The 26,920-nt window shown below is 42.3% G+C and overlaps 1 protein-coding gene across 13 annotated transcripts in view; it reads left to right on the top strand.

The window, feature by feature from the left end:
- The first annotated feature begins 4,115 nt into the window (after nucleotides 1-4,115).
- Nucleotides 4,116-26,920, top strand: part of Bcas3 (BCAS3 microtubule associated cell migration factor) — a 525,475-nt gene continuing 502,670 nt past the window's right edge. For all 13 annotated transcript variants that reach the window (XM_070027089.1, XM_070027084.1, XM_070027086.1 and 10 more), the window contains exons 1-5: nucleotides 4,116-4,183; nucleotides 5,718-5,805; nucleotides 10,095-10,149; nucleotides 20,662-20,737; nucleotides 22,931-23,037. In XM_070027089.1, coding sequence (XP_069883190.1) covers nucleotides 5,723-5,805; nucleotides 10,095-10,149; nucleotides 20,662-20,737; nucleotides 22,931-23,037 — 321 coding nt within the window. In that variant the 5' untranslated portion in view covers nucleotides 4,116-4,183; nucleotides 5,718-5,722. The remainder of the gene's footprint in view (nucleotides 4,184-5,717; nucleotides 5,806-10,094; nucleotides 10,150-20,661; nucleotides 20,738-22,930; nucleotides 23,038-26,920) is intronic.

Raw genomic sequence — 26,920 nt, 5'->3', positions numbered from 1 at the left:
GCTAGGCCTAGCCTTTATTTTAAACTGAAGCAAAATCAATATTGAAGTAGCTGTTCACCTAAGGGATTATAATACACATTCTCTTATAGTCTACTTGGAATTAACATTTTATCACTTAAAGTGAGTTGTAGAAACTTTACCACTGTACTGTCTTTATGTTATAGTTGGCCAGTTTTACATCTATATACTGTACGTTCAAAACCAATCAAGCAGTTACACAGCTTGGTATCAATAATGAAACATTTAAGGAACTTGATGAATCTATTCTATTAAGGTGTATACCATTGTTCTTCTTTATTTCCAATTTATTCCCTTTTTTTTTTTAAGTCATGGGGCTTGAACTCTGTGCCTGGACACTGTCCTTCAGCTCTTCAGCTCAAAGCAAGCACTCTACCACTTGAGCCACAGCACCACTTCCGGTTTTCTGAATGGTTTATTGGAGATAAGAGTCTCATGGACTTTCCTGCCTAAGCTGGCTTTGATTACAGGGGTGAGGCACTGGTGCCCCTTCCATTTATTTTTTTCCTTAACACTAAAATATGCAACATCCTTCTTGGCTTCTGAAGAGAAATGTAGTCATTTAAATTATTCTTACACAGGTCACATTTTTCTGTCACTGCTTTCCAGATTTTTATCATTTAGCAATTTGGTTATGAGTCTGAATATTTGTACATGCATGTGCTGAGTATAGAATTCAGAGCCTTGCACGTGGTTGGCAAGTGTTCTACTATTGAGCTCTACCCCTAGCTTTTTTTTTTTTGCTAGTCTTTGGGCTTGAACTTGGCCTGGGCACTATCCCTGAGATTTTTTGCCCAAGGCTAGCAGTGTACCACTTGAGCCACTGCTCCATTTGTTTTTTGTTTGTAATTAACTGTTGAGAAGAGTCTCATGGACTTTCCTGCTTGGGATGGCTTTGAACTGTGATCCTCAGGGCTCAGACTTGTGAGTAGATATGAATTCAGGCATGAGCCACCAGTGCTCCATGTTCAAAATGTACCTTGGTTCTGGTTTCATTGATTTTTATTTTGTTTTTTTCAGAAATACGGATTTTTGTGCTGGTCCTGGGGCTTTTAACTCAGGGCCTGGGTGCTGTCCTGAGCTTTTGTGGTCAAGCTTAAACCCTACTGATTGTCACTGCTTTACTTCTGTTTTTTTTTTTTTTTTTTTTGGTCCAGTTGTGGGGCCTGAACTCTGGGCCTGGGCACTGTCCCTCAGCTCTTCAGCTCAAGGCTAGCACTCTACCACTTGAGCCACAGCACCACTTCCAGCTTTTTTCTTTTTGCTTATGTGGTGCTGAGGAATCAAACCCAGGGCCTCAGGCATGCAAGGCAAGCGCTCTACCACTGAGCCACCTTCCCAGCCCTACTTCTGGGTTTTTGGTGGCATATTGGAGATAAGACTCTCATGGACTTTCCTGCCCATGCTTTATTGTTAGATCTCAGCCTCCTGAGTAGCTAGAATTACAGGCTTGAGCCACCTATGTCTAGCTTAAAGAGTGTTTTGTTTTTTTTTTTTTGTCGGTCGTGGGGCTTGAACTCTGGGCCTGGGTGCTGTCCCTCAGCTCTTCAGCTCAAGGCAAGAGCTCTACCACTTGAGCTACAGCGCCACTTCCGGTTTTCTGGTGGTTTATTGGAGATAGGAGTCTCACGGTCTCTCCTGCCCGGGCTGGCTTCCAACCGCAATCCTCAGATCTCAGCCTCCTGAGTAGCTAGGATTACAGGCGTGAGCCACCAGCGCCTGGCTAAAGAGTGTTTTTTTTTTTTTAAAGAATTTGACAATCTTAAGTTACGGAATGCTGGTTTTTCATAAGAAATATTTTTAGTTGTTTCCCCCCTCCCCCGCCCTCGGTACTGGGGTTTCAACTCAGGCCCTTGAGTACTGGCTTTTTCTGTTCATGCTCTCTGGTGCTGGCTTTCTCCTACAAACAGTTGTCTTTCTTATGTTGTCCAGGTTGGTCTTGAATATTTGGACTGTTAACTACTCTCCAGCCTTAGTTACTCAAGACACTAGGACAACAGATGTATACCAGACTTTTTCTTTTTACTTCACTGAAAATAAAAATATTAATATTTATCAGAATTGTGTATGCTAGTAGATTATTTTGATGCTATTGAGGCTACACTTTTTGCTATTGGGTGTAGTGAGGCAAGGTATTGCTTGAAGACACAAAGCCCCAAATAAAACGAATCATTACAAAATATAAAGTAAACACAAACCCTGAAATTTGGTTTGTGTGCCAATACTAGTACTGAAAAATCGAACCCATGGCTTCATGCATGCTAGGCAAGCATTCTGCCACTAAGCCACATTCCCAGCCCATATTCAGATTTTTCTCTGGATATTTTTTTTTTTCTCCCTGACAGTATCTTACTTACTATGTTGCCCATCTCATCCATGCGGCCTCCAACTTCCTTCCTCAGTCTAAATCCTGGAATTACAAGGGTCAGGATAGAGGCTAGTTGACTCACTGGTAGTTTAATGGTTCATGGTAACAGTAAGAAAGGCAGAGAATTTGTAACTTAAAGTTAGTTTTTTTTTTCCCAGTGAAAATGAGTTTGCTAGTGAGATAGCTTGAAATCAAGAAAAATTAGTTGAAGAGTTTCCCTGTGCTTCAATACTTAGTGATTTATGTGCTACGTGCCCACAAGTTACTTCTATTTAAAAACAGAACTACCAGTTTTGTCCCTCTTTTAAGGGTCATGGGAGAATCTTACACCATTTTTGTGGAAAAGAAAATGGAGTAGTTCAAACTGGTTGGGCTCACACCGGGATCCTAGCTTCTCGTGAGACTCAGATTTAAGGATCACAGTTTGAAGCCAGCTCAGTAAAGAAAGTCCTTGAGATTCTAATCTCCAATTACCAAAAACCTAGAAGTAGAGTTGGGGCTCCAGTGATAAGAGTACTACCTAGCCTTGAGCAAAACAGCTAAAAGACCACACCCTAGTCTCTCAGTTCAACCCCTGTATCCCCACCCGAAACATAACTGGCATATAGATTCAGCATCTAAAGCAAGTGCATGATGTTTTAAGCTACAGCTATTTGTACATACTATCTCGATATCTAATTTACCTCCAGCCAATTGTATATTTTCCATGAGAGGGCAGTTTTATTAAATTTTTCCCTATACTCTGTTGTGCTAAGGCTTTTTAGTTTGCCGCTTTATCAGCTAAAATTCCTTTATAAACACTGCTTATCTACATGGAGCTGTAGTTATCATGAAATGTGATTATATATGTATAATATAAAATCAAATTATATATACGACCTAGTGAATATGAAATAAAACCTGCGGTGTTCAATAAATCAGTAAATAGTCTTATCAAAGACTCCTACCTGAGGAAAGGACAAAGGGGATCTCCCTTAAGGGAGTTGGCCGGTTTTGTGGCACAGCCGGTTATCAACCAGCTAGAGAGGAACACAATTTCTACGCCAGCCTGGGATACAGAAAAGAAAAAATATAAACATATAAGGAAGATGGAAACTGAGGTAAGGAAAGAGTCAGGATTACCAGCCGGATTAATCAGATCTACGCCTTCTTGGCTGTAAAGACGATCTCCGAGGCCAGCAAGCGTAGACTCCCGGAAGGTAAACACATTGCAACGGGCGGGGCAGAAGGCGGGTTCGAGACCGGTGAATGGCCAGTTAAAAGTGATTGACAGCTGCCACGTCCACGTGCTCTGAGCTTCGAACCGGCTGTCGCGAGAATTCGATGTAAACAGACCAGGCGCTCTAGCTTCGGGCTCCTAGTCTGAGACACCTGGGTAAGGTCAGTCCGAATTTGAAGCATATTGCTTCATGTTCTGTTATTTTTTAAAGCCACAAAATGCTTCTGTCACTAAAGTAGACATACTCATAATTCCTCCTCACCTGTTTGTGTTCGCAACCGAACCTGACACAGCGGCTTCACCCGAACCTACAGACTGTTGTGTTTCCCTTCAGCACCCTCCGATTGGGCAAATTCAGGAGGCGGGTCCCTCTCTTTTCTACTTGCTGGTTGGCGCAGCTGACCTCCCAGGGCGGTGCCCGGCCGTGGCGAGTTTGCTCCTGGGATTGGTTGGCGGGGTAGTTCCGCTGAGGCGTGGTAGGAAGTAGTAGCCGTCAATCACGAGGGTTGAGGGGGGGGGGAAGACTCCAAACAGTGAGCCCTAGAGCTGGAGAACAGCGTTTACCGGCGGAGCGGCCGGTGAGAGGACTGGCGTGTCTTTGGGTTGGGGGGAGGTCAGGAGGGAAAGAGGGACCGAAGGCGTGAGGGGACTAGGTCTGGCTGTCAGGAATTCGACGGGGGAGCAGTGTCGAGAATGGAGGGGGAGGGGAGAAGGGCAAGGGGCCAGAGGGCGGCCGGGGGCGGCCGGGGGCAGCGGTGGCTGTGCTCTGGAGGTTAAATGGGTAGCGCTGGGAGAGACTTCCAGGAGAGCGGGGCCTGAGGGGCTGGCGACTCTCGTCCTCAGGAGACTGAAGGGCTCTGAAGGGATAGGGACTGGGAGACTGGTTCGTGTAAAAAAAGAAAAAAAAAAGAAAGGAAAAAAGAAAAGAAAGGTGGAATGGAAATAAGAGGGCTTGGTGGGGGGTTGGAGGTGCAGGGTCCCCTCACCCCCCAAAGGAAAGAGGTAGGCGGGATAATTGGCAGAGGATGTTTGGGTTGTAGAAGCTGGGGCTCCACAGTTTGAGAGTTTTCATATAAGGTGATAGAATGCACCTTACTTTGGGAGTGATGCTTTTTTAGGTTCTTTTAAAATTAGTCCCAAGCTTTGGGCTTTCCTAAGCCCTGTAAGATAGTTCTAATACTGCTGTCACTCAGTCCTCTTTTAACCTTAACCAAATAGACTCCATGCTCTTAAAACCGCCCCTGTGATTCAGAGGCTTGTTACACACTCAAGAATCGGGTTAGTTATTCTATTGGAACAAGAGGCTTCTCACATGAGTGTATATTACAGATTTGTTTACACACTTGTGTTACTATAGCCAGTGGTTAAAATACATCCATACAGTCTTATTATTCCTAGATTCTCAACAGGTATAATTGTCTTGGAATATATCTTACATATTTTCATTATTTCAATATGAAATTTACATTGACAGAATTTCGCTTCACTAGCATAGCACTTTTATTCTTTTTTGAGTCAGAGGTCTGGCTTTGCAGCCAATGCTAGCCTGCACGTGGATCCTTCCAGTGCTGAGACTAAGGGTGTTCCCACTGTGCCCTTAAGCACTTCTGTTTTTCTGGTTTTTTGGTCTCACTATCTTGATTTACCTTCCCAGTTTTGTGTTAACTGAATGAAAAGCCCTGGGAGAGTCTTAATCTGTTTTTTTTTTTTTTTTTTTTGGTTCTGAGGTCTGTTTCTTTCTTTTTCTTTTACTTTGTTGGTCTTGGGGCCTGAACTCTGGGCCTGGGCACTGTCCCTCAGCTCTTCAGCTCAAGGCTAGCACTCTACCACTTTGAGTCACAGCACCACTTGCAGTTTTTCTGCTTATGTGGTACTGAGGAATTGAGCCCAAGGCCTCATGCATGCAAGGCTAGCACTGAAGTCTGTTTCTATGTAAAACTTTTAATTTAAAATTCAAATCTACTTCTGCCTTTTGCCTTTCTGATTGAATAAAATTTCTGGGAATATTTCCTACTTTTTAGACAGTTCTGACAAAGAATCTCTATGGAGTAATCTTGAAACAAATTCCTGCATCAAAAATGATTTTTTTCCCTCTTTTTGCTTTGGGAATAGGCTTAATGAATGAAAGTATGGCCACGGATTCCCCTAGAAGACCCAGTCGGAGTACTGGTGGAGTTGTGGTTCGCCCTCAGGCTGTCACGTAAGCATATTTTAGATTAGTGGACAATTACTTGTAACAACATTCCTTGTCTTTTCTTTTTGAAATGTTTGTCTTTTCCTTTGAAAGTTGCTTAGGGGCTGGGGGTTTAGCCCAGTGGAAGGGCGCCCGCAAGGCCCTGGGTTCGGTCCTCAGCCCTGGGGGAAAAAAAGCTACAAAAAACGAATAGTTGCCTACTTTTATAAAAATCTTACAAATTTTGGCTTTACAAGGTAAGTGCTACTCATTGCTGGAGCCAAACAAAAGGAACTGTCAGAGAGTGACATTGATCTATTCAGCATATCTATAGAGTGGGGGGGTAAGTGGTGCTGTGACCAGTACTATATAGCACTGTTTTATAAAACTCCAGGTTCCCAAATCAGTGGATCATTAAATCACTGTAGTTGGTCAGGGTCAGTTTTGAAAAAATGAAATGAGGACATAGTTCAGTGGTAGAGCACTTACCTGGCATATGTGAGGCCCCGAGTTTCATCTCCAGGACCAAAAATACACACATGAAATATATATGAATGAAATAAAACAGGGAATGTATTTGTTAGTGTTGTTTTGTGACATGCACAGAGAAGTACTCATACCTATGTATGATTACTGTGTCTTGTAAAGAAACCACTTACTGTAAATCTCAATATGAATGTTTGCAAACATCTATATTTTAGACATTCTTTGACAAGGAAATCCATATCTTCTGTTTATAATCCAATGTGGTATAAAGAAATGCATGCATTAAATTCATGTAAAAAAAGATGCCAGCAAAAAAGCCAGAGGATGGGGCTGGGAAGGTGGCTCAGTGGTAGAGCACTTGCCTTGCATGCCTGAGGCCCTGGGTTTGATTCCTCAGCACCACATAAGCAAAAAGAAAAAACCCGGAAGTGGCACTGTGGCTCAAGTGGTAGAGTGCTAGCCTTGAGCTGAAGAGCTGAGGGACAGTGGCCAGGCCCAGAGTTCAGGCCCCACGACCGGATCCCCCCCCCAAAAAAAAAGCCAGAGGATTTAGAGGAATTATCTTAGTGGGGTCAGACAAATTTTAATTCAGAAGATAACATTTAGAGTTATTATTGAGAGGAAGAATAAAATCTTAGCTCTTTGAGTCAGGGTATATTTTAGGCTAAGAGACTAGAATGAGCAGATGTGGGAAAAGTTTAAATGTAGGGTGTGTGTGTGAGTGTGTGTGTGTGTGAGTGTGTGAAGGCTTGAATTCGGTGCTTGTGTGTGTGTGTGTGTGTGTGTGAAGGCTTGAACTCGGTGTGTGTGTGTGTGAATGTGAGTGTGTGAAGGCTTGAACTCGGTGCTTGTGTGTGTGTGAAGGTTTGAACTCAGTGCCTTTGACCTCTTGCTTAGCTTTTTCCCTCAAGGCTAGTATTCTACACCTTGTAAAGGTGTGGCTACTTTGTCGGTGATTAGAGACTCTAGGACTTTTCTTCCTCAGACTAACTTGGAGCCTAGATTTTCAAATTTCAGCCATCTCAGCCTTCACCGTAACTAGGATTACAGGCGTGACCCTCCAGTTCCAAACTAAAGAAATGAAACTTTCTATGTCTTTTTTTTTTTTTTTGAGGGAGTCTGCTATGCCTAGGCTATTCTCTAACTCTTGATCCTCCTGCCTCACCTTTCTAGGGTGTTAGGATTATAGGATACTGGGATTACAAACATGCAGTACTACCTCTGGCTTTTTAATACCTTTTAAAATGTTCTTACAAAGAATTGTAGGTTTTTTTCTTTGTTGTTGGTTGTGGGGCTTGAAATCTGGGCCTGGGGGCTGTCTCTCAGCTCTTCAGCTCAAGGCTAGTTCTCTACGGCTTGAGCCACAGTGCCACTTCTGGCTTTTTTCTGTTCATGTGGTGCTGAGTAATCCAACCCAGGGCCTCATGCATGGGAGGCAAACACTCTACCACTAAGCCACCTTCCCAGCCTATTTTTTTTTTTGGTCGGTTGTGGGGCTTGAACTCTGGGCCTGGGTGCTATCCCTGAGCTCTTCAGCTCAAAGCTAGCACTGTACAATTGAGCCAAAGCTCCACTTCAGGTTTTCTGGTGGTTAATTGGAGATAAAAGTCTAATGGACTTTACTGTCCAGCTGGCTTTGAACTGTGACCCTCAGATCTCAGCCTCCTGAGTAGCTAGGATTACAGGCATGAGCCACCGGCGAATTGTAGTTTATTTCCTTAGTTTAGCTTGTTGCAATAAGATTGCTTTTTCAGATGAAAAAATATATATGTACCCTGCTCAAAATAATAATAACAAAAACTAAAGTAAGCCAGGCTTTGTGGATCTCGTCTGTGAACTAGCTACTCCGAAGACTGAGATATGAAAATCTAGGATCAAAGCTAGGAAGGAAGAAAATTTACTGCTCAAAGCTAGCTGAGGAAGAATAGTCCAAGAGACTTATCACCAACAATAACCAGCAAAGGTGGAGCCACACCAGTGAAGGTGTGGCTCAACTGGTGGAATACTAGACTTCTGGGAAAAAGCTAAACAAGAGCTTGATGACCTGAGTTGAGGCCCTGAGTTCAAAGAAGTATTATTAGAAGATACCAGAAGGAAAGAAGTGTAGAAGAGCATGGTGTATTGAAAGTTACTTATATTGTTTTTTTCTTTTCTACCCATGCTGGTCATCAGACCCAGGGCCTTCAAGCATGTTACTCAAGCATTCTACCATTGCGCCATATCCCAATTTTTTTAGAGGATTTTTACAGGATTTAGGATAATTCGTTTTCTTGAGGTATCATTTTGCATCTTTTCTTGTTTTTGTAGTTTGAAGAAATTGTTTTTCTCTACTTGTTTACAATCATATACTTGTTTAAAATACCTTTACTGCTGGGGATGTAGCTCAGTGAAAGAGTACTTTGTAGCTCAGTGGTAGAATACCTAGCACAGAATTGTATGAAGCCTGGGTTTTGTCCTAGCACATCCCCCAGGCCCCAAATAAGCTTATAGCTAAAACAATTTAGTGTACTTGACAGGGCTGTCTTCCCTTTTTTTTTTATGCATTAAAAAGACCCATGTCTTATTTTGTCAAAAGCTCCTTCCTTCCTTTCTCCTTTTCTCCCTCTGTCTCTCTGTCTCTGTCTGTGTGTCTCTTGTCTCTGTCTGTCTGTCTGTCTCTTGTACCTCCTGAGTGCTAGGATTACAAATGTATGCCATTATGTCCAGCTCTGTGAGGACTTTTTAAGAAACTTTTTCTAATGCATGAATTTTTTTTTTTTTTTTTTTTGTTTTGGGTCTGGTTGTGGGGCCTGAACTCTGGGCCTGGGCGCTGTCCCTCAGCTCTTCAGCTCAAGGCTAGCCCTCTACCACTTGAGCCACAGCGCCACTTTTGGCTTTTTTTTTTTTTTCTGTTTATGTGGTGCTGAGGAATTGAACCCAGGGCCTCATGCATGTAAGGCAAGCACTCCACCACTGAGCCAACTTCCCAGCCCTCTAATGCATGAATTTTTAGCAACATGTACACCATATTGCTATATACAGGTTAAGGGACTAGATTCATAACCAATGTAAAGAGAAGGTCACTAAAATGAATTATCAGCAAGTGTTAGTCTTGGTGTAACCAGGATATTATTCTGCTCTGAGTCAAAAGGAAGGTCCTGTCTTATCCATGTCTTCTTGTCATCTCATGTAGCATTCCTTTTAAAAAGAGACATTTTGAAGCCGGGCGCTGGTGGCTCACGCCTGTAATCCTAGCTACTCAGGAGGCTGAGATCTGAGGATCGCGGTTCAAAGCCAGGAGAGACTGTGAGACTCCTATCTCCAATAAACCACCAGAAAACCGGAAGTGGCACTGTAGCTCAAGTGGTAGAGCGCTCGCCTTGAGCTGACGAGCTGAGGGACAGTGCCCAGGCCCAGAGTTCAAGCCCCACGACCAACAAAAAAAAATAATAAAAAGAGACATTTTGAAATGTTAAAATCTATTTGCAACTAACAACATTTACAAAGAAACCAGAGGATGGAGAAGAATTATCAAGGGGTAAAAGTTGACCTTTTTCTTATTTTGTTATTATAAATGACTTTATTTATTTTGTCAGTCATGGGGCTTGAACTCTAGGCCTGGGCGCTGTCCCTGAGCTCTTCAGCTCAAGGCCAGCATTTTACCACTTGAGCCACAGTGCCACTTCTGGCCTTTTCAGTTTATATGGTGCCAAGGAATTGAACCCAGGGCCTCTACTGCCCAGTCACCTTCCCAGTCCCTATAAATGACTTTATTACGCTAATAAGTAGAGCTTTTCCATGGTATGTCTTACGCTTTCATGTCAAGTCTTCTCCATTTCATTCTTTTCCAGAGAGCAGTCCTACATGGAAAGTGTTGTTACTTTTCTACAAGATGTTGTACCACAGGTAAGTGGCTATGTGATTGAAGAAATAGTAGTTTTGAGTAAAGAAGCTCTGAAATGTTTTAAAATTTGACACTAGATGGAATACTTCTGAAACTCTTGATGCATTAGCATCCTAAGCCTTGGTAGGGTGAAACAACACTTGTTAATTGGAAAGATATGTATGTCAGTTTTTTGTTTTTGGTTGTTTTTTTTTTTTTTTTTTTTTTTTTGTGCCAGTACTAGGCTTGAACTCAGGACCTAGACACTCTCTTAGCTTTCTGTCAAGGCTAGAACTCTTATCACTTGAGCCATAGCTTCACTTTCAACTTTTTTTTTTTTGGTAGTAAATTAGATATAAGAGTTTCTTGTTTCTATGTCCTCAGATTTCAACTTCCTGAGAAGCTAGAATTACAGGTGAAAGCCATGGGTTCCTAGCATGCCTCAGTTTTGTGATGATAGTAACCTAAGTATTCTTCTTTTTTCTTTTTTTAATTGGTTGTAGGGCTTGAACTCTGGGCCTGGGAGCTGTCCCTTAGCTCTTCAGCTCAAGGCTAGTGCTCTACTACTTGAACCACAGTGTCACTTCCCTAAGTATTCTTCTTTTTTTTTTTTTTTTTGGTCCGTCGTGGGGCTTGAACTGTGGACCTGAGTGCTGTCCATCCGCTCTTCAGCTCAAGGCTAGTGCTCTACCACTTGAGCTACAGTGCCACTTCCAGTTTTCTGGTGGTTTATTGGAGATAAGAGTTTCAGGGACTTTCCTGCTGGTTTTGAACTTCGATCCTCAGATCTCAGCATCCTGAGTTGCTAGGATTACAGGCGTGAGCCACCAGCACCCGGCTTAGTATTATTCTTTAGGACTTGTTTTCCTAAGAGAAATCAAGATGAGATGCTAGGTGGGCATTAGGACTTTAGACTTTCTAGTTGGATTCTATTTCCAAAATGGTTTTATTTTCAAATTAAGCAGTGTCTATCTTCATTGGATATGTACTTTAGACATGGAACACTTTCCAAGCATGTGTGAAGTCCTTGGTTTTATTACTAGCAACACAGACAAACATACAAGCTTGTCTGAAGTGAGAAAGGCTGTGTACTCTCCTATGTACTTAAAACTAGATAATAACTAAGAATTTTATTTGAGTACAAGTCTTCCTCTTTTGAACATTGAGCAGTAATTTTTTTTGTCAAATAGATATACCTGAGTGCATAAGTCATAATTATATACTACATAAGAAATAAAAATAAAAATAATGAGAAGAGGCTCAATGGCATTCTCTACTGCTGCCCAATTTTAACATAACTCATCAGGCCACTTAAAAGTAAAAATACTTTCAGGGTCCTCTCCCAGAGAGGCTGGTATCCAGTGTCTGTGTCGCTGGTAAGGGTCTCGGGTAACTGAAACAGTAGGTTTGGGCTAGCGAAGCACTGTGCTGGTTGAACTATTGAGGGGAAAGTTGTCTGTGCATTCTTTTCTGTGATGATGTCCATCTGCTCAACTGCCAAGGAATCCACAGTTGCACTATGACTGCTCTGTTGTGAAAGGATGCTAGAAAAGTCTAAAGTCTAAATTTTAGTTGTATCCATCATAATATACTCATCACATAAGGGAAAGTACACAAGTTGTTGGTATTGTTTTATTCTGCTCAGTCAGTATTAATGAAACTAGGCATGGCAGCAAGGTCTGTGGTGTATGTAAGGAAAAAAGAAGTGTTTTGAGTTACTTGACTAAGGTCAAATTGCTTGGAACAACCAGAGATTATTAGTGAGTACAAATAAATATGTAACACATAGAGTACAGACTGCATAGCTTTAAAGGGATACAGAGTAAAGGAGTGAAAGAGGTACAGAGAATGTCAGAAGTCACATTAGTTAAAGGAATGGTTGAATCTTGATCTTGAAGGAAACCAGTTCTATGTGATAGGTGTCAGGACTGCTACAGCAGAAGAAAATGTATCTGAACAAAATGTCAAGCTTAGAGAGTGATTAGGGACTAAAATCTACATTCTTCTTCTTCTTCTCTCTCTCTCTCTCTCTCTCTTTTTTTTTTTTTGTCATTCGTGGGGCATGAACTCTGGGCCTGGGTACTGTCCCTCAGCTCTTCAGCTGAAAGCTAGTGCTCTACCACTTGAGCCACAACCCCACGGTTTTTTGGTGGTTAATTGGAGATAAGGGTCTCATGGACTTTCCTGCTCAGGCTGGCTTGGAGCTGCAATCCTCAGATCTCAGGCTCCTGAGTAGCTAGGATTGCAGGCATGAGTCCCTGGTTTTTCTTTTCTTTTTTTTTTTTGGGTCCAGTTGTGGGGCCTGAACTCTGGGCCTGAGCGCTGTCCCTGAGATCTTCAGCTCAAGGCTAGCATTCTACCACTTGAGCCACAGCGCCACTTCCAGCTTTTTTTTTCCTGCTTATGTGGTGCTGAGGAATTGAACCCAGGGCCTCAGGCATGGTAGGCAAGTGCTCTACCACTGAGCCACCTTCCCAGCCCAAATCCCTGGCTTTTCTTCTCCTAAGCCCTCAGCCCTGCCACCAAGCTAGAGCTCCAATGGAAAGTCATTCTTTTAAAAAAATTATTAGAACAATTTTGTTATTAATATGATGGTATACAGATGGATTAAAATTCCCTAAGTCAGGTAATGAGTACATATCTCTTTGGGCAATGTCACCCCTTCCTTTGCTTTTTGCCAGTTTTCTCCTCCTTTGCCTAACTACAAGTTGCATAGTTCGTTTTTTACATATTGAATACAATGACAGTATTTGTTCATACTTCCTCCATCATCTCCTTTTGCCCTCCTCAGTTGACAAAAAGCCAAAACAAAAACAAACAATATCAACAGTAACAACTTTAACAACAAAACAAGAAAGAAATTTTTATAATTTATTTTTGCCCTATTCAGAGAACTTTTTTTTTCTTTTTGTGGGTCATGGAGCTTGAACTCTGGGTCTGGGCACTGTCCCTGAGTTCTTCAGGGCTCAAGGCCAGTGCTCTACCACTTGAGCCATAGCACTACTTCTAGTTTTCTGCTGGTTAATTGGAGACAAGAGTCTCAGGGACTTTCCTGCCCGGGCTGGCTTTGAACTGTTACCTTCAGATCTCAGCCTCCTGAGTAGCTAGGATTACAGGCGTGAGCCATTGATGCCTTTTTTTTTTCCTGGTCCTAGGACTTGAACTGTGGGCCTGGGCCCTCTCCCTGGGACTCCTTTTGCTCAAGGCTAGTGTGCTACCACTTGAGCCACCATATCACCATACCACTTCTGGCTTTTCTGTGATTAATTATAGATGAGAATCTCACTGACTTTCCTACTGAGGGTGGCTTCAAACTGTGATCCTCAGATCTCAGCCTCCTGAGTAGCTAGGACTACAGGGGTGAGCCTTAATCAGGTTTTTTTTTAAAGGCATCTTTTGTATGACGAGGAATCCTGTATAGGGAGCAGTTTTTATTGATTCAAAGGAAAACATGATCAGAAGTTTTGTGACTAGTTGGAGAGTTTGTTAGTGGAAAAAGAACACGAAAAATAGAGACTACTAAAATTGGTGGGATAAGGATAGTGGAAAGATGGGGCTGGGAAGGTGGTGTAGTGGTAGAGTGCTTGCCTCACATGTATGAGGTCTGAGGATTGCGGTTCAAAGCCAGACTGGGCAGAAAGTTCATGAGACTTATCAATAAACAGCCAGAAAACTGGAAGTGGTGTTCAAGTGGTAGACTGCTTGCCAGGAGCTAAAGAACTCAGGGACATTGCCTAGGCCCAGAGTTCAAGCCCCATGACTGACCAGAAAAAGAAAATGGTATTTTCTGTTGTTATAATCCAAATATTGCTCTATTCTTGGAATTCACATTTATAGTACCTAGAAGTAATTCTGTGTCTACCCTCTTAAAAAGAGATGCATTGTTGAACTAGATAGCAGCTACTGTAGTTATCACCATTGAATTAATTCTAGTTGTGTTTAACTGATAGCTGTGATGGGTAGAAAAACCTTTAGCCATGTCCTTTGGTCTAATTTGACTTATAAAAATTTACTTTAATTCAACAAAGAAAAACTATGAAAGCCTAGAACTTTTTTCTTTTTCTTTTTTTTTTTTTTGCCAGTCATGGGGCCTGAATGCTGTCCCTGAGCTCTTCAGCTCAAGGCTAGTGCTCTATCACTTGAGCCACAGTGCTACTTCCAGCTTTTTCTGCTTATGTGGTGTTGAGGAATTGAACTCAGGGCCTCATGCATGCTAGGCAAGCACTCTACTACTGAGCTACCTTCCCAGCCCTAGAACTTATTTTCATGTGTATAAAATTTTCACATTTGCAGTGTAAAAAAATCCAAATGTTAATAACAGCTAAGTAAATGACATCTCATGTAAGTAGTACTTTTTTTTTTTTTTTTTTGGTTGGTCATGGGGCTTGAACTGTGGCCCTGGGCACTGTCCCTGCACTCTTCAGCTCAAGGCGAGCGCTCTACCACTTGAGCCACAGTACCACGGCACCCGGCTACAAAACACTTTTAAAAAGTACTACCTAAGCCGGGCGCTGGTGGCTCACGCCTGTAATCCTAGCTACTCAGGAGGCTGAGATCTGAGGATCGCGGTTCAAAGCCAGCCCGGGCAAGAAAGACCATGAGACTCCTATCTCCAATAAACCACCAGAAAACCGGAAGTGGCGCTGTAGCTCAAGTGGTAGAGCGCTCGCCTTGAGCTGAAGAGCTGAGGGACAGCGCCCAGGCCCAGAGTTCAAGCCCCACGACCGACAAAAAAAAAAAAAAAAAAAAAAAAAAAGTACTACCTAGCCAGGCACAGGTGGCTCACACCTGTAATCCTAGCTACTCAGGAGGCTGAGATCTAAGGATTGCGGTTCAAAGCCAGCCCTGGCAGGAAAGTCCTTGAGACTCTTTTTTTTGGGGGGGGGTGTCCGGTTGTGGGGCCTGAACTCTGGGCCTGGGCACTGTCCCTCAGCTCTTCAGCTCAAGGCTAGCACTCTACCAGTTGAGCCACAGCGCCACTTCCGGCTTTTTTCTTTTTTGCTTATGTGGTGCTGAGGAATTGAACCCAGGGTCTCAGGCATGCAAGGCAAGCGCTCCACCACTGAGCCACCTTCCCAGCCCTCCTTGAGACTCTTATCTCCAATAAACCACTAGAAAACCAGAAGTAATGCTGTAGAGCTCTGGTGGTAGTGGTAGAGCTCTCACCTTGAGCTGAAGAGCGAAGAACAGCGCCCAGGCACAGAGTTCAAGCCCCATGACTGGCCCCCAAAAAAAAAAGTGTTTTGTAAATTAAAACAAACAAACAAACTGAGCTACTTACTGGTGGATCATACCTGTAATCTTAGCTACTCAGGAGGCTCAAATCTGAGGATTGCAGTTTGAAGTAAAGCCAGGCTGTACAGGAAAGTCCATCTCCAATTAACTAGCAAAAACCTGCAAGTTGAGCCAGGGGCCTGGCTCATGCTTGTAATCCTAGCTACTCAGGAGGCTGAGATCTGAGGATCGTGGTTGAAAGCCAGCCCGGGCAGGAAAGTCCATGAGACTCTTTATCTCCAGTAAACCGCTAGAAAACCAGAAGTGGCGCTGTGACTCAAGTAGTAGAGCACTGGCCTTGAGCTGAAGAGCTGAGGGATAGCGCCCAAGCCCAGACAGAGTTAAAGTCCCATGACTGACCAAAAAAAAAAAAAAAAAAGCTGCAAGTGGAGCTGTGGCTAGCCTTCAGCAAAAAAAACTAAGGGACAGCATCCAGGCTCTGAGCTTAAACCATGAGAGTAGCACAAAAAATAAATTTGTACTTGAACAAATATATGTTGGAAACCAGTAGGCATAAAGGACGAATAAGTAAATCTTGTCAGTAATGATATGAAAGGTTTTTAAATTTTTTTATGCAGGGTATCAAACCAAGGGCATTACACATGCTACATAAAAGCTGTACAATTGAGCTACATCCTTAGGAAGTTTTGCATTTAAGAAGGCTATTGGTGGGGCTGGGAAGGTGGCTCAGTGGTAGAGCGCATGCCTTGCATGCCAGAGGCCCTGGGTTTGATTCCTCAGCACCATATAAGCAAAAAGAAAAAAGCCGAAAGTGGCGCTGTGGCTCAAGTGGTAGAGTGCTAGCCTTGAGCTGAAGAGCTGAGGGACAGCGCCCACGCCCAGAGTTCAGGTCCCATGACCGGAGTCAAAAAATAAAAAAAAAAAAGAAGGCTATTGGTCAGTTAGTGGTGTAGAGCACATGTATAAAAGTACACTGACCCTCCCTGCCCCAATGGGTAGATAAATTACATCATGATTGAAGGGGGTTTATAGTCATTATTAGGTGAAGAAACATAAGTTGATATAGAAACATTGTTTTCTCTAAGACATCTAGTGGGTAGGCCCTGGGTGAATCTTGCCTCACTGAGAATAAACTAAACATGAACAAAGGAAATCATGAGGAGCTGAGAGGCAAAATGATGTTAAAACTTGCCTTTGTGTAATCCTGCAGGACAGCAGGCAAGAAGCAGCTATCAGACTTCATTCAACTTTCTCAAAAATGGTTAATCAAAAAGAACACTGTCTGCCAGAAGAAAACTTGAACATGTAGTAAGACATAAAAACACTTGTTGCAAAAATATTACTTTCGCTGGACACCAGTGGCTCATGCCTGTAATCCTAACTACTAAGGAGGCTGAGATCTGAGCGGTGCTATGGCTCAAGTGGTAGAGCTGAAGAGCTCAGGGACAGCACCCAGACCCAGAGTTCAAGCCCCGGCCAAAAAAAAAAAAAATCAAAAAACAGAAAAACATTACTTTTCTCTCAGAGGCAAAGCAAAAAGACATTCAAGAGTTCCAAGTCCTTTATCAAGAAATTAAAGGAAAAATTTTAAAGATGTTACAAAGGAATTATTAGAATGTTGATTGATGCAGATGAGAAGAAAATTTTTGAAAATATTACTTTGCTAATAAACATTTCTTTCTCTCTCTCTCTTTTTTTTTTGCCGGTCATGGGCCTGAACACTGGGTCTGGGTGCTGACCCTCAGCTCTTCAGCTCAGGGCTAGCGCACTACCACTGGAGCCACTGGTACTCATACCTACTTACTTGAAAAGATAAGATAGGGAGTATGCCGGCTTGGGCATACGTACAAGACCTCTTCTCAACCAGTAGCTGGATTTGTTAGCATATGCTTCTCATCGTAGCTACCATAAGAAGCCTAAAATATGTGGATTATGGTCGAAGTTCACACTCAGGCAGAAAGTGAGACCTTACTTCAAAAATGGCCAGTGCAAAACAATGGCTAGAGAATGGGGCTCAGCAATAGAAAGCAAAACCCTGAGTTCAAAACCCCTTCCTGGGCTGGAAGGTGGCTCAGTGTTAGCGTTTGCCTTGCAAGCGTGAGGCCCTGGGTTCGATTCCTCAGCACCACATAAGCAAAAAGAAAAAAGCCAGAAGTGGCGCTGTGGCTCAGGTGGTACAGTGCTAGCCTTGAGCTGAAGAGCTGAGGGACAGCGCCCAGGCCCAGAGTTCAGGCCCCATGACTGGACCCAAAAAAAACCAAAAAACAACAACAAAAATCCCCTTACTGGTGGGCACTGGTGGCTCACGCTTGTTATCCTAGCTACTCAGGAGGCTGAGATCTGAGGATCATGATTGAAAGCCAGCCCAGGCAGGAAAGTCCCAGGGACTTTCTAGTGGTTTATTAACCACTAGAAAACAGAAAGTGGCATTATGCCTCAAGTGGTAGAGTGCTCATCTTGCGCTGAAGAGCTCAGGGGTAGTGCCCAACCCCAGAATTCAAGTCCCACAACACACACACATACACACACACACACACACACACACACACACACACCAATAGCAGTAGCACACACACACACACATGTGTGCGTGCGGGACAATGACATATGAAGAAAGGAACTTCTAAATGCAATGTACTGTCCTTGATTGGATCATGAAACAGAATGATACAGTGGAAAATCTGAACTCTAAAACTGGAGTTTAATTGATAATAATACACCAGGATAGGCTATGATTAGATCAGGTAACTAGGGGAAATAGGTAAGGTGTGTATGTTCAGTAATCTAAAATTACTCCAACATGGGTTTACCTAACAGTGAAAGTTTCAGGTTATTAAGAGAATAAGACTGAAGAAGATGAGGATGACATGATCAATGATAATCAGTTGGGGGCTGGGAATGTGGCCTAGTGGTAGAATGCTTGCCTAGCATGCATGAAGCCCTGGTTTTGATTGCTCAGTACCACATAAACAGAAAAAGCCAGAAGTTGTGTTGTGGCTCAAGTGGTAGAGTGCTAGTGTTGGAGCAAAAGAAGCTAAGGGACAGTGCTGGGTCCTAAGTTCAAGCCCTAGGACTGACAAAACAAAAACAAAAACAAAGATAATCAGTTGGTTCCAGTAAATATATTTTATGAAAGAATTAACTGTTCCATAGTCATTTATTTATATTTTTGGTGCTAGGGATTATGCCCATAGCAAAAATGCTTTTTATTGAGCTAGTTCACATCCCTGCCCCTTCACTTTTTCATTTTTTTTTCTTTTGCCTGGCTTGTTTGTATGGCAGTCATTACTTGAGCCATGCCTTCATTCTAGCATTTTGATGATTAATTGGAGGTGGAGTCTTACAGACTTCTCTGCTTAGGCTTGCTTCAAACACCTGTTCTTCAGGTGTCACCCTCCTGAGTAAAAAAAAAAAAAAAAGGAAAAAAAAAAGATCAAAGCTCTAAGGTGGTGTGCTCCTGGAATTTCAGCATTGGTGAAGCTGAAGCAAAGGATCTCAAGGTTGAGGCTAGCCTGGGGTACGTAGTAAGACCCAATCTCAAAAAATCAAACCAAGCTGGGCACTGGTGGCTCACGTCTGTAATCCTAGCTACTCAGGAGGCTGAGATCTGAGGATCACGGTTCAATGCCGGCCCGGGCAGGAAAGTCCCTGAGACTCATCTCCAATAAACCACTCGAAAACTGGAAGTGGAAGTGGCGCTGTGGCTCGAGCGGTAGAGCCCTAGCCTTGAGCTGAAGAGCGCAGGGACAGCGTCCAGGCCCAGAGTTCAAGCCCCACGACCAACCAAAAAAAAAAAAAAAATCAAACCAAAACAAAAATGTTGAAATCATATGGATGTTTGAGATAATTTTTATGTATGTTTTTAGGTGCCTTTATTTTTCGGGGATGGGGAGAGATATTTGTTAGTTTTTTTTTTTTTTTTTTTTTTTAATTTTCCAGTGCCAATGGCTGAACTCAGGGCCTTGCACTTGATAGGCAAGCCTTTCTCCATAGATCTAAATCCTTACCCCCATTTGTATTTTTGTGTGGAGTTTTACTGTTTTACCTAGGCTGACCTTGAACTCCTTTGCTCAAGTGATTCTAATGTCTCTTCCTCTGGCATAGTCACCACTGCAGATTCCTGATACTTGTTGTTATAGTCATTTAAATTTAAGTGAAAACTCTTTTGAATACCGGTTGCTTTTTTTTTTTTTTTTGGGTCCGGTCGTGGCACTGTCCCTCAGCTCTTCAGCTCAAGACTAGCGCTCTACCACTTGAGCCACAGTGCCACCTCCGGCTTTTTTCTTTTTGCTTATGTGGTGCTAAGGAATTGAACCCAGGTACTCAGGCATGCAAGGCAAGCACTCTACCACTGAGCCATCTTCCCAGCCCACTGGTTGCTTTTGACACTAGTTAGCAGTGGATGCTAATCTTTGTGATCATGGACGGCTTTCTGGAATTAGGTGGTACTTTTTCTTTTTGTTTTTGCTGACCTTGGGGCTTGAACTTAGGGCCTGGGCCTTGTCTCTGAGCTTCTTTTGCTCAAGGTCTAGTGCTGTACATCTTGAGCCACAGTGTCACTTCTCTCTCTTTCTTTCTTTCTTTCTTTCTTTCTTTCTTTCTTTCTTTCTTTCTTTCTTTCTTTCTTTCTTTCTTTCTTTCTTTCTCTCTTTCAGTCTTTCTTTCAGTCTTTCTTTCTTTCTATCTGTCTTTCTTTTTGTTGGTCATGGGGCCTGAACTCTGGGCCTGGGCGCTGTCCCTCAGCTCTTCAGCTCAAAGCTAGCTAGCGCTGTACCACTTGAGCCACAGTGCAACTTCCAGTTTTTGGGTAGTTTATTGGAGATGAGAGTCTCAGGACTTTCCTTCCTCAGTCTGGCTTTGAACTGTAATCTTCAGATTTCAGCCTCCTGCATACGTAGGATTACAGGTTTGAGTCCCTTGGGCTGGCTTTGCCAGTCTTGAATATATTAACCTCCCCAACCCATTCCCCCCCACCCCCTTTTGTTTTGGTTGGTTGTGAGGCTTGAACTCTGGGTCTGAGCGCTGTCTCTTGAGTTCTTCAGGTCAAGGGGAGCATGCTACCACTTGAGCCACAGTGCCATTTCCAGTTTTCTGGTGTAAACCCATATTTTTTGCTGACTTACTAGACTCCTGGGCTTACATTGTTTGAGAATAGTAATGTTCCCAAATGTGCCAGTTACCAACATGGAGACATGGCAGAGATGGGTAGAACTGGCTTTATTTGATTCATCCTTTGTTTTGAGCGTTGTAATATTAGAGCTATAAAATGTTTTTATTCAGACATTTTGTTTACCATACAGGCTTACAGTGGAACACCTGTAACAGAAGAAAAGGAGAAAATAGTCTGGGTCAGATTTGAAAATGCAGATTTGAATGGTATGATTTTAACTTTTTTTGGAATATGTAAATTAAATATTTGTTGGAAGTTGATCTGATTTTTGAAAGAAAATCTTTACATTGTTAGTCTGATTATTTTCTCTTATAGTAACTTTATAGTTTTCAAAATAGTTTTATTTAAAAGGTAGTATAATCTCACTATAGACATTTCTTCAAAGCCAATAAATATTGTGTTGTATGACAATTCTTTTTTTTGGTGGGGGGGTCTGGTCGTGGGGCCTGGGTGCTGTCCCTCAGCTCTTCAGGCCAAGGCTAGCGCTCTACCACTTGAGCGACAGCGCCACTTCAGTATTTTTCTTTTTTGCTTATGTGGTGCTGAGGAATCGAACCCAGGGCCTTATGCATGCAAGGCAAGCACTCTACCACTGAGCCACCTTCCCAGCCCTGTATGACAATTCTTAAATGTAACAGTATATAGCTTTAAACTTCAAATTGAATAAGTTAAAAAATTCTTCAGGCGGGGTACCTGTGACTTAACACCTGTAATCCTAGCTGCTCAGGAGGCAGAGATCTGAGGATTATAGTTTCAAGCCAACCTCATTAGGAAAGTCTGGGAGACTCTTCTAATTAATGACTAAAAACTGAAAATGGATCTGTGACTCAAGTGATAGAAGGCGAGCCTCCAGCAAAAAGATCTAAGATATAAAAGATTGGCACATACACGATTTTATTTTTCTTAGGAAAGTGTTATTAGAGGTTGATAGGTTGTATATTATAACTGAAAGCTTTTTTTTTTTCTTTGTATTGGTCCTGGGGCTTGAACTCAGAGCCTGGGTGCTTTCCCTAAGTGTTTTTGCTCAAGGCTAGTACTCTTCCACTTGGGCTACAGCTCCACTTTCAACTTTTTTTGCTGGTTCATTAGAGATAAGAGTCTCATAGACTTTCCTGCCTACACTGGGTCCTCAAATCTCAGCCTTCTAAGTAGGATTATAGGTGTGAGACACCTATGTCTGGCTAATTGTATAATTCCGTGATATTGAAAACATCAAAAGGCTGGGCTAGATGACATAAGTTCATCTATTCAGGAGGTTGAGGCAGGATTGTCTGGAGACTGATTGACAGACTTCGTCTCAAAAAACCCAAAAACTGAAAAACAAAAATACAACAAAATGTTCCTCCAAACACCAAACCACAATGTTATATGAGTACCACTATTATTAATTTTCATAACTTCTCCTCTTTCCTCTTATAAAATAAACTATATTACTTTTTTTGGATAAACTATATTTCTTTTCTTTTTTTTTTTGGGTCCGGTCGTGGGGCCTGAACTCTGGGCCTGAGAGCTGTCCCTCAGCTCTTCAGCTCAAGGCTAGCACTCTACCACTTGAGCCACAGCGCCACTTCCGGCTTTTTTCTTTTTGTGTATGTGGTGCTGAGGAATCGAACCCAGGGCCTCTTGCATGCAAGGCAAGCGCTCTACCACTGAGCCACCTTCCCAGCCCTAAACTATATTTCTTAAACAATAGTTCCACATTATCTTCTCCCCCTAGCTCCTGGTAACCATTATCTACTTTTACATATCATTTTGATTACTCTCGGTCCTGGCTTGTTTCACATAGCATTATGTTCTTAAGGGCCATATTTGTAGCATGTGTCACAATTTCCTTAGTTATTAAGGTGGCTGAATGATATTGATTCAGTTGTATGTACACACTACTTTTTTTTTGGTAGTGCTGAGATTTGTATCCAGAGTATCATATTTGCTAAGCTGGTGGTCTACCACTTGAGCCACACTGGTGGTTATTTGGAAGTGGAGTCTGTTGAACTTTCTTTCATGGGCTGATTCTTTGTATCTCAGCCACTTCAACAAGATAGTTAGGAGTATAGATGTGTGCCACTAGTACCTTTCTTTTTGTAGATAGGTTTTCATTGTTATTGGTCAGGCTGACTTAATTGATACTCCTGCACTAGCCTCCTCTTTTTTTTTTTTTTTGTCATTTGCGGGGCTAGAACTCAGGGCCTGGGCACTATCCCTGAGCCTCTTTGTGCTCAAGGCTAGTGTTCTACCACTTGAGCCACAGCGCCACTTCCATAGCCTCTTCTTACTTGCTTTTTACATTGTAAGATAATCTATTTAAATAATTACTACATTAATAGCATTAAAGAAATACACTTGTTTCTTGATTGGTACTTGTCTTGAAAAAAAATTTTTGATACTTAATTCTAATGTAGATACATCAAGAAATCTGGAATTTCAAGAACTACATAGCACTGGAAATGAACCCCCACTGCTGATTATGATTGGCTACAGTGATGGAATGCAGGTCTGGAGCATCCCTGTAAGTATAAAGGTGGTTGAATCCCTATATCAGCAGTTCCTAGTAGGCTAGCTCATGTGAAAGTGTAGCTGCTTTTCTACTTTTGCTAAGTTCTCATCTGTTTTACTCACAGTTTGGAAGATACTGCTATTTGTGTAATTTAACACATGGCACTAGGAATGAAGGGCAAGTACAAACCTGAAACTCTAAATGACTGGGAAGTAGATTAGCAGCTAGGCAAATTCCAATGCATTTTGGGATTGCTTTTTCTTCTGGCAGCAGAAGTAAAGAAGGATTGTTACTATTTTAAAGAAGAGTAGCCGGGCGCTGGTGGCTCACGCCTATAATCCTAGCTACTCAGGAGGCTGAGATCTGAGGATCGCGGTTCAAAGCCAGCCCAGGCAGGAGAGACCCAGAGACTCCTATCTCCAATAAACCACCAGAAAACCGGAAGTGGTGCTGTAGCTCAAGTGGTAGAGCGCTCGCCTTGAGCTGAAGAGCTGAGGGACAGCTCCCAGACCCAGAGTTCAAGCCCCACGGCCGACAAAAAAAAAAAAAAAATTAATTATCACAGGGCTGGAAAGGTGGCTCATGGTAGAAAAAGCTGGAAGTGGGGCTGAGGCTCAAGTGGTAGAGTGCTAGCCTTGAGTTGAAGAGCTGAGGGACAGTGCCAAGGCCCAGAGTTCAAGCCCCATGACTAAAAAAATAAAAAAATGAAAATTAATCATAAAAAAGTAGTGATCAACAATACATTGATATTTTGAATCTTGAATATGGTTCAAAATTCTAGAGACACAAAAGGGTTAAAATGTTCCTTTCTACCCTTGTTACAGTTATATGTTATAAGAGTAACAAGTGTTGTGGGTGTTTTTTTTTTTTTTTTTTGTAGTCTGGGGCTTGAATTCTGGGATTGGGGGCACTGAGCCACAGGGCCACTTCTGTCCTTTTCTGTGGATGTGGTACTGAGGAATCAAACCCAGGGCTTGATGCATGCCAGGAAAGCACGCTATTACTAAGCCACATTCTCAGCCCTAACAAGGTTTTGTTTTGTTTTGTTTTTGGGTTTGGTTGTGGGGCCTGAACTCTGGGCCTGGGAGCTATCCCTCAGCTCTTCAGCTCAAGGCAAGTGCTCTACCACTTGAGCCACAGCGCTACTTCCGGCTTTTTTCTTTTTGCTTATGTGGTGCTGAGGAATCGAACCCAGGGCCTCATGCATGCAAGTCAATGGCTCTACCACTGAGCCACCTTCCCAGCTCTCCTAACAAGGTTTTTTTTTTTTTTTTTTTTTTTTTTTTTTTAATTTTTTTATTGTAAAGATTCTATACAGAGGGTTACAGTTACATGAGTGGGGTAATGAGTACACTTCCTCTTGAACATTGTTACCCCCTCCATTGTTTTCTCCCTACCATCCCCTCTAACAAGGTTTTTAAATATATTTCTCTTATCCTTGTTCTGAACTTTCTGTTTATATATCATAAGGTCAGTATTCAGAAACTTCATTGAGTTTTATAGCTGCATAATAATTCTATTGATTTTCTCTGGTCAACTCCCTAATAATGAAAGCACTTTAAGTGTTTATATTTTGATATTAAAAAATGATGCAGTGAAGAATCTGAACAAAGGTTATTTTCTATATCTGTATATCTGTATAGGATATATTCCTTTCAGTGGAATTACAGAATAAAGACTAAATGCATTTGGACTTTTTTTTTTTGGTCAGTCGTGGGGCTTGAACAGGTTGTGGGCACTGTCCCTAAGATTTTTCCGCTCAAGGCTAGTGCTTTACCACTTTGAACCACAGTACCACTTCTGGTTGTCTGGTTTTCTGGTGATTAATTGGAGATTAGAGTCTCAGAGATTTTTCCTGCCCAGACTGGCCTCAAACTGAGATCCTTAGATCTCAGCCTTCTGAGTAGCTGGCATTTCAGGTGTGAACCACAGGCGCCTGGCTGCATTTGTATGACCATTTTATACTGCTTAATATTGGTTACAGTTTTGTATGCCATCTCTTACAATGTGTCTTTTTTTTGTTGTTGTTGTTGGTTGTGGGGTCTGAACTCTGGGCCTGGGCGCTGTCCCTCAGCAGATCAGCTCAAGGCTAGTGCTCTACCACTTGAGCCATAGTAGCAGTTCTGGCTTTTTCTGCTTATGTGGTACTGAGGAATCAAAACCAGGGCCTCATGCATGTGAAACAAGTACTCTACCACTGAGCCACCTTCCCAGTCCCAATGAGACTGAGCTGAACAAAAAGACAATGCTCTCTTCCCTCTCTCCCTTGCTTGCTTCCTCCCCTGCTCCACTCTTTCCTCCCTCCCTTCCTTACTTCCCTCCCTCCCTCCCTTCTTTCCTTTCATCTTCCCTCCCCCCTCTTCCCCCTCTCCCCCCTCTCCCCCTTCTCCCTACCCCAGCCTTATTTTGCCAAGATAAGCGACTTCTGCTGGTTTATCAAGGAGTTTGAAATGTTCTTAATCTTTGGGCTGTTTTCTTTCTGTGTGGTGGGCCACCCTGTTGCCTTTAGTTGATTTTCCCAAGGCCCAGCAATTTAGGTAAGCCACTCCCCTCCCCTCCTTTCTTTTTCTTTCTGTTCCGCTTCCACTTCTCTCTTCTTCCCTCCCCATGAAAAGAATCAATATCTTGCTTGTGATTAGAAGAAATTATTTTGAGAATGTAGCTTTTGCTTATTAACAGAAACTATATCTTGTTCCACATGCTCTTTGTTGACACAATTGAAGACTGAGGAAGTTATATCTTAAGCTAGACAGTTGAGGGGGTGTGATTGTGTGGACTGGATTGTGCACATTCCTTTGATGGGAGGACGGTTGCTTTAACTGCCCACATGCTTTTCTTATAATTAGAGGCATTGCTTTTAATAGTTTCAAAGCTAACTTATATTTGTATCTGAATAACTTAAAGGTATTCTTCCTTTTGCCAGATTGTATTTTGAGATGCTTGAGTCATCTTGATGGAGTTTTTGTTTTTCTCTCTTTTTGATTAGTTGTATACTTTTGTGGTGATTTTTCTTCTCTTTTCTTTCTTTCTTTTTCTTTTTTTTTTGCCTGTCGTTGGGCTTGAACTCTGGGCCTGGGTGCTTCCCTCTTTAGCTCAAGGCTAGCCCTCTACCATTTGAGCCACAGCACCATTTCCTGCCTTTTCTGTTTATGTGGTGCTGAGAAATTGAACCCAGAGCCTCAATGCTCATGCATGCGAGGCAAGCACTCTACCACTGAGCCACCTTCCTAGCCCCTTGTAGTGATTTTTCTGAGTCCTCTTTCAAGAATTGAGGCGGTGTAGGAAAGTTGGCTTATTCTGTTCTGTTTTTTGAACTCTGAATATAGTCAAATAAATACATATGCATATATATTCTTTTTTAATTTTTATTTTTTTATTATCGTGAAAATACCATACAGAGGGGTTACAGTTACATGGGCAAGATAGTGAGTATATTTCTTATCAATCGTTGTTGCCTCCTCCTTTGTTTCCCCATACCATCCCCTCCCATTCCCCCACCCTCTTACCCCCTCCCACCCCCCATCCTGCCAAAGTTGTAAAGTTTGTTTTTTGACAAAATGTCTTGTACATCTCCTTGTTGTAATGGGTCCACCTGTAACCCTATTTAAATAGTTTGTTTTTTTCCCTTCCCCTCCACAAATATATCAACATCAAATACATTGAAAGCAGGGATTATACCCTGGGGGAGATACATACAAAGCAACCAAGAAATCATCGTATAAATATGTTGGAAACAATCGCAAGGAAGAAAAAAAAATTTGAATCCTTATCTTGGGGTTCATTTCACCTAACATCAAAATTTTTTTATTTTTGTTGGTTGTGGGGCTTGAACTCTGGGCCTGAGCGCTTTCCCTCAGCTCTTCAGCTCAAGGCTAGCGCTCTACCTCTTGAGCTC

The sequence above is a fragment of the Dipodomys merriami genome, unplaced genomic scaffold (genome assembly GCF_024711535.1).
Source record: "Dipodomys merriami isolate MVZ:Mamm:240054 unplaced genomic scaffold, mDipMer1.0.p SCAF_19, whole genome shotgun sequence".
In the NCBI taxonomy this organism is placed as follows: domain Eukaryota; kingdom Metazoa; phylum Chordata; class Mammalia; order Rodentia; family Heteromyidae; genus Dipodomys; species Dipodomys merriami.
The sequence above is the reverse complement of the archived record's forward strand: the minus strand, read 5'-3'. Positions and strand labels throughout refer to the sequence as shown.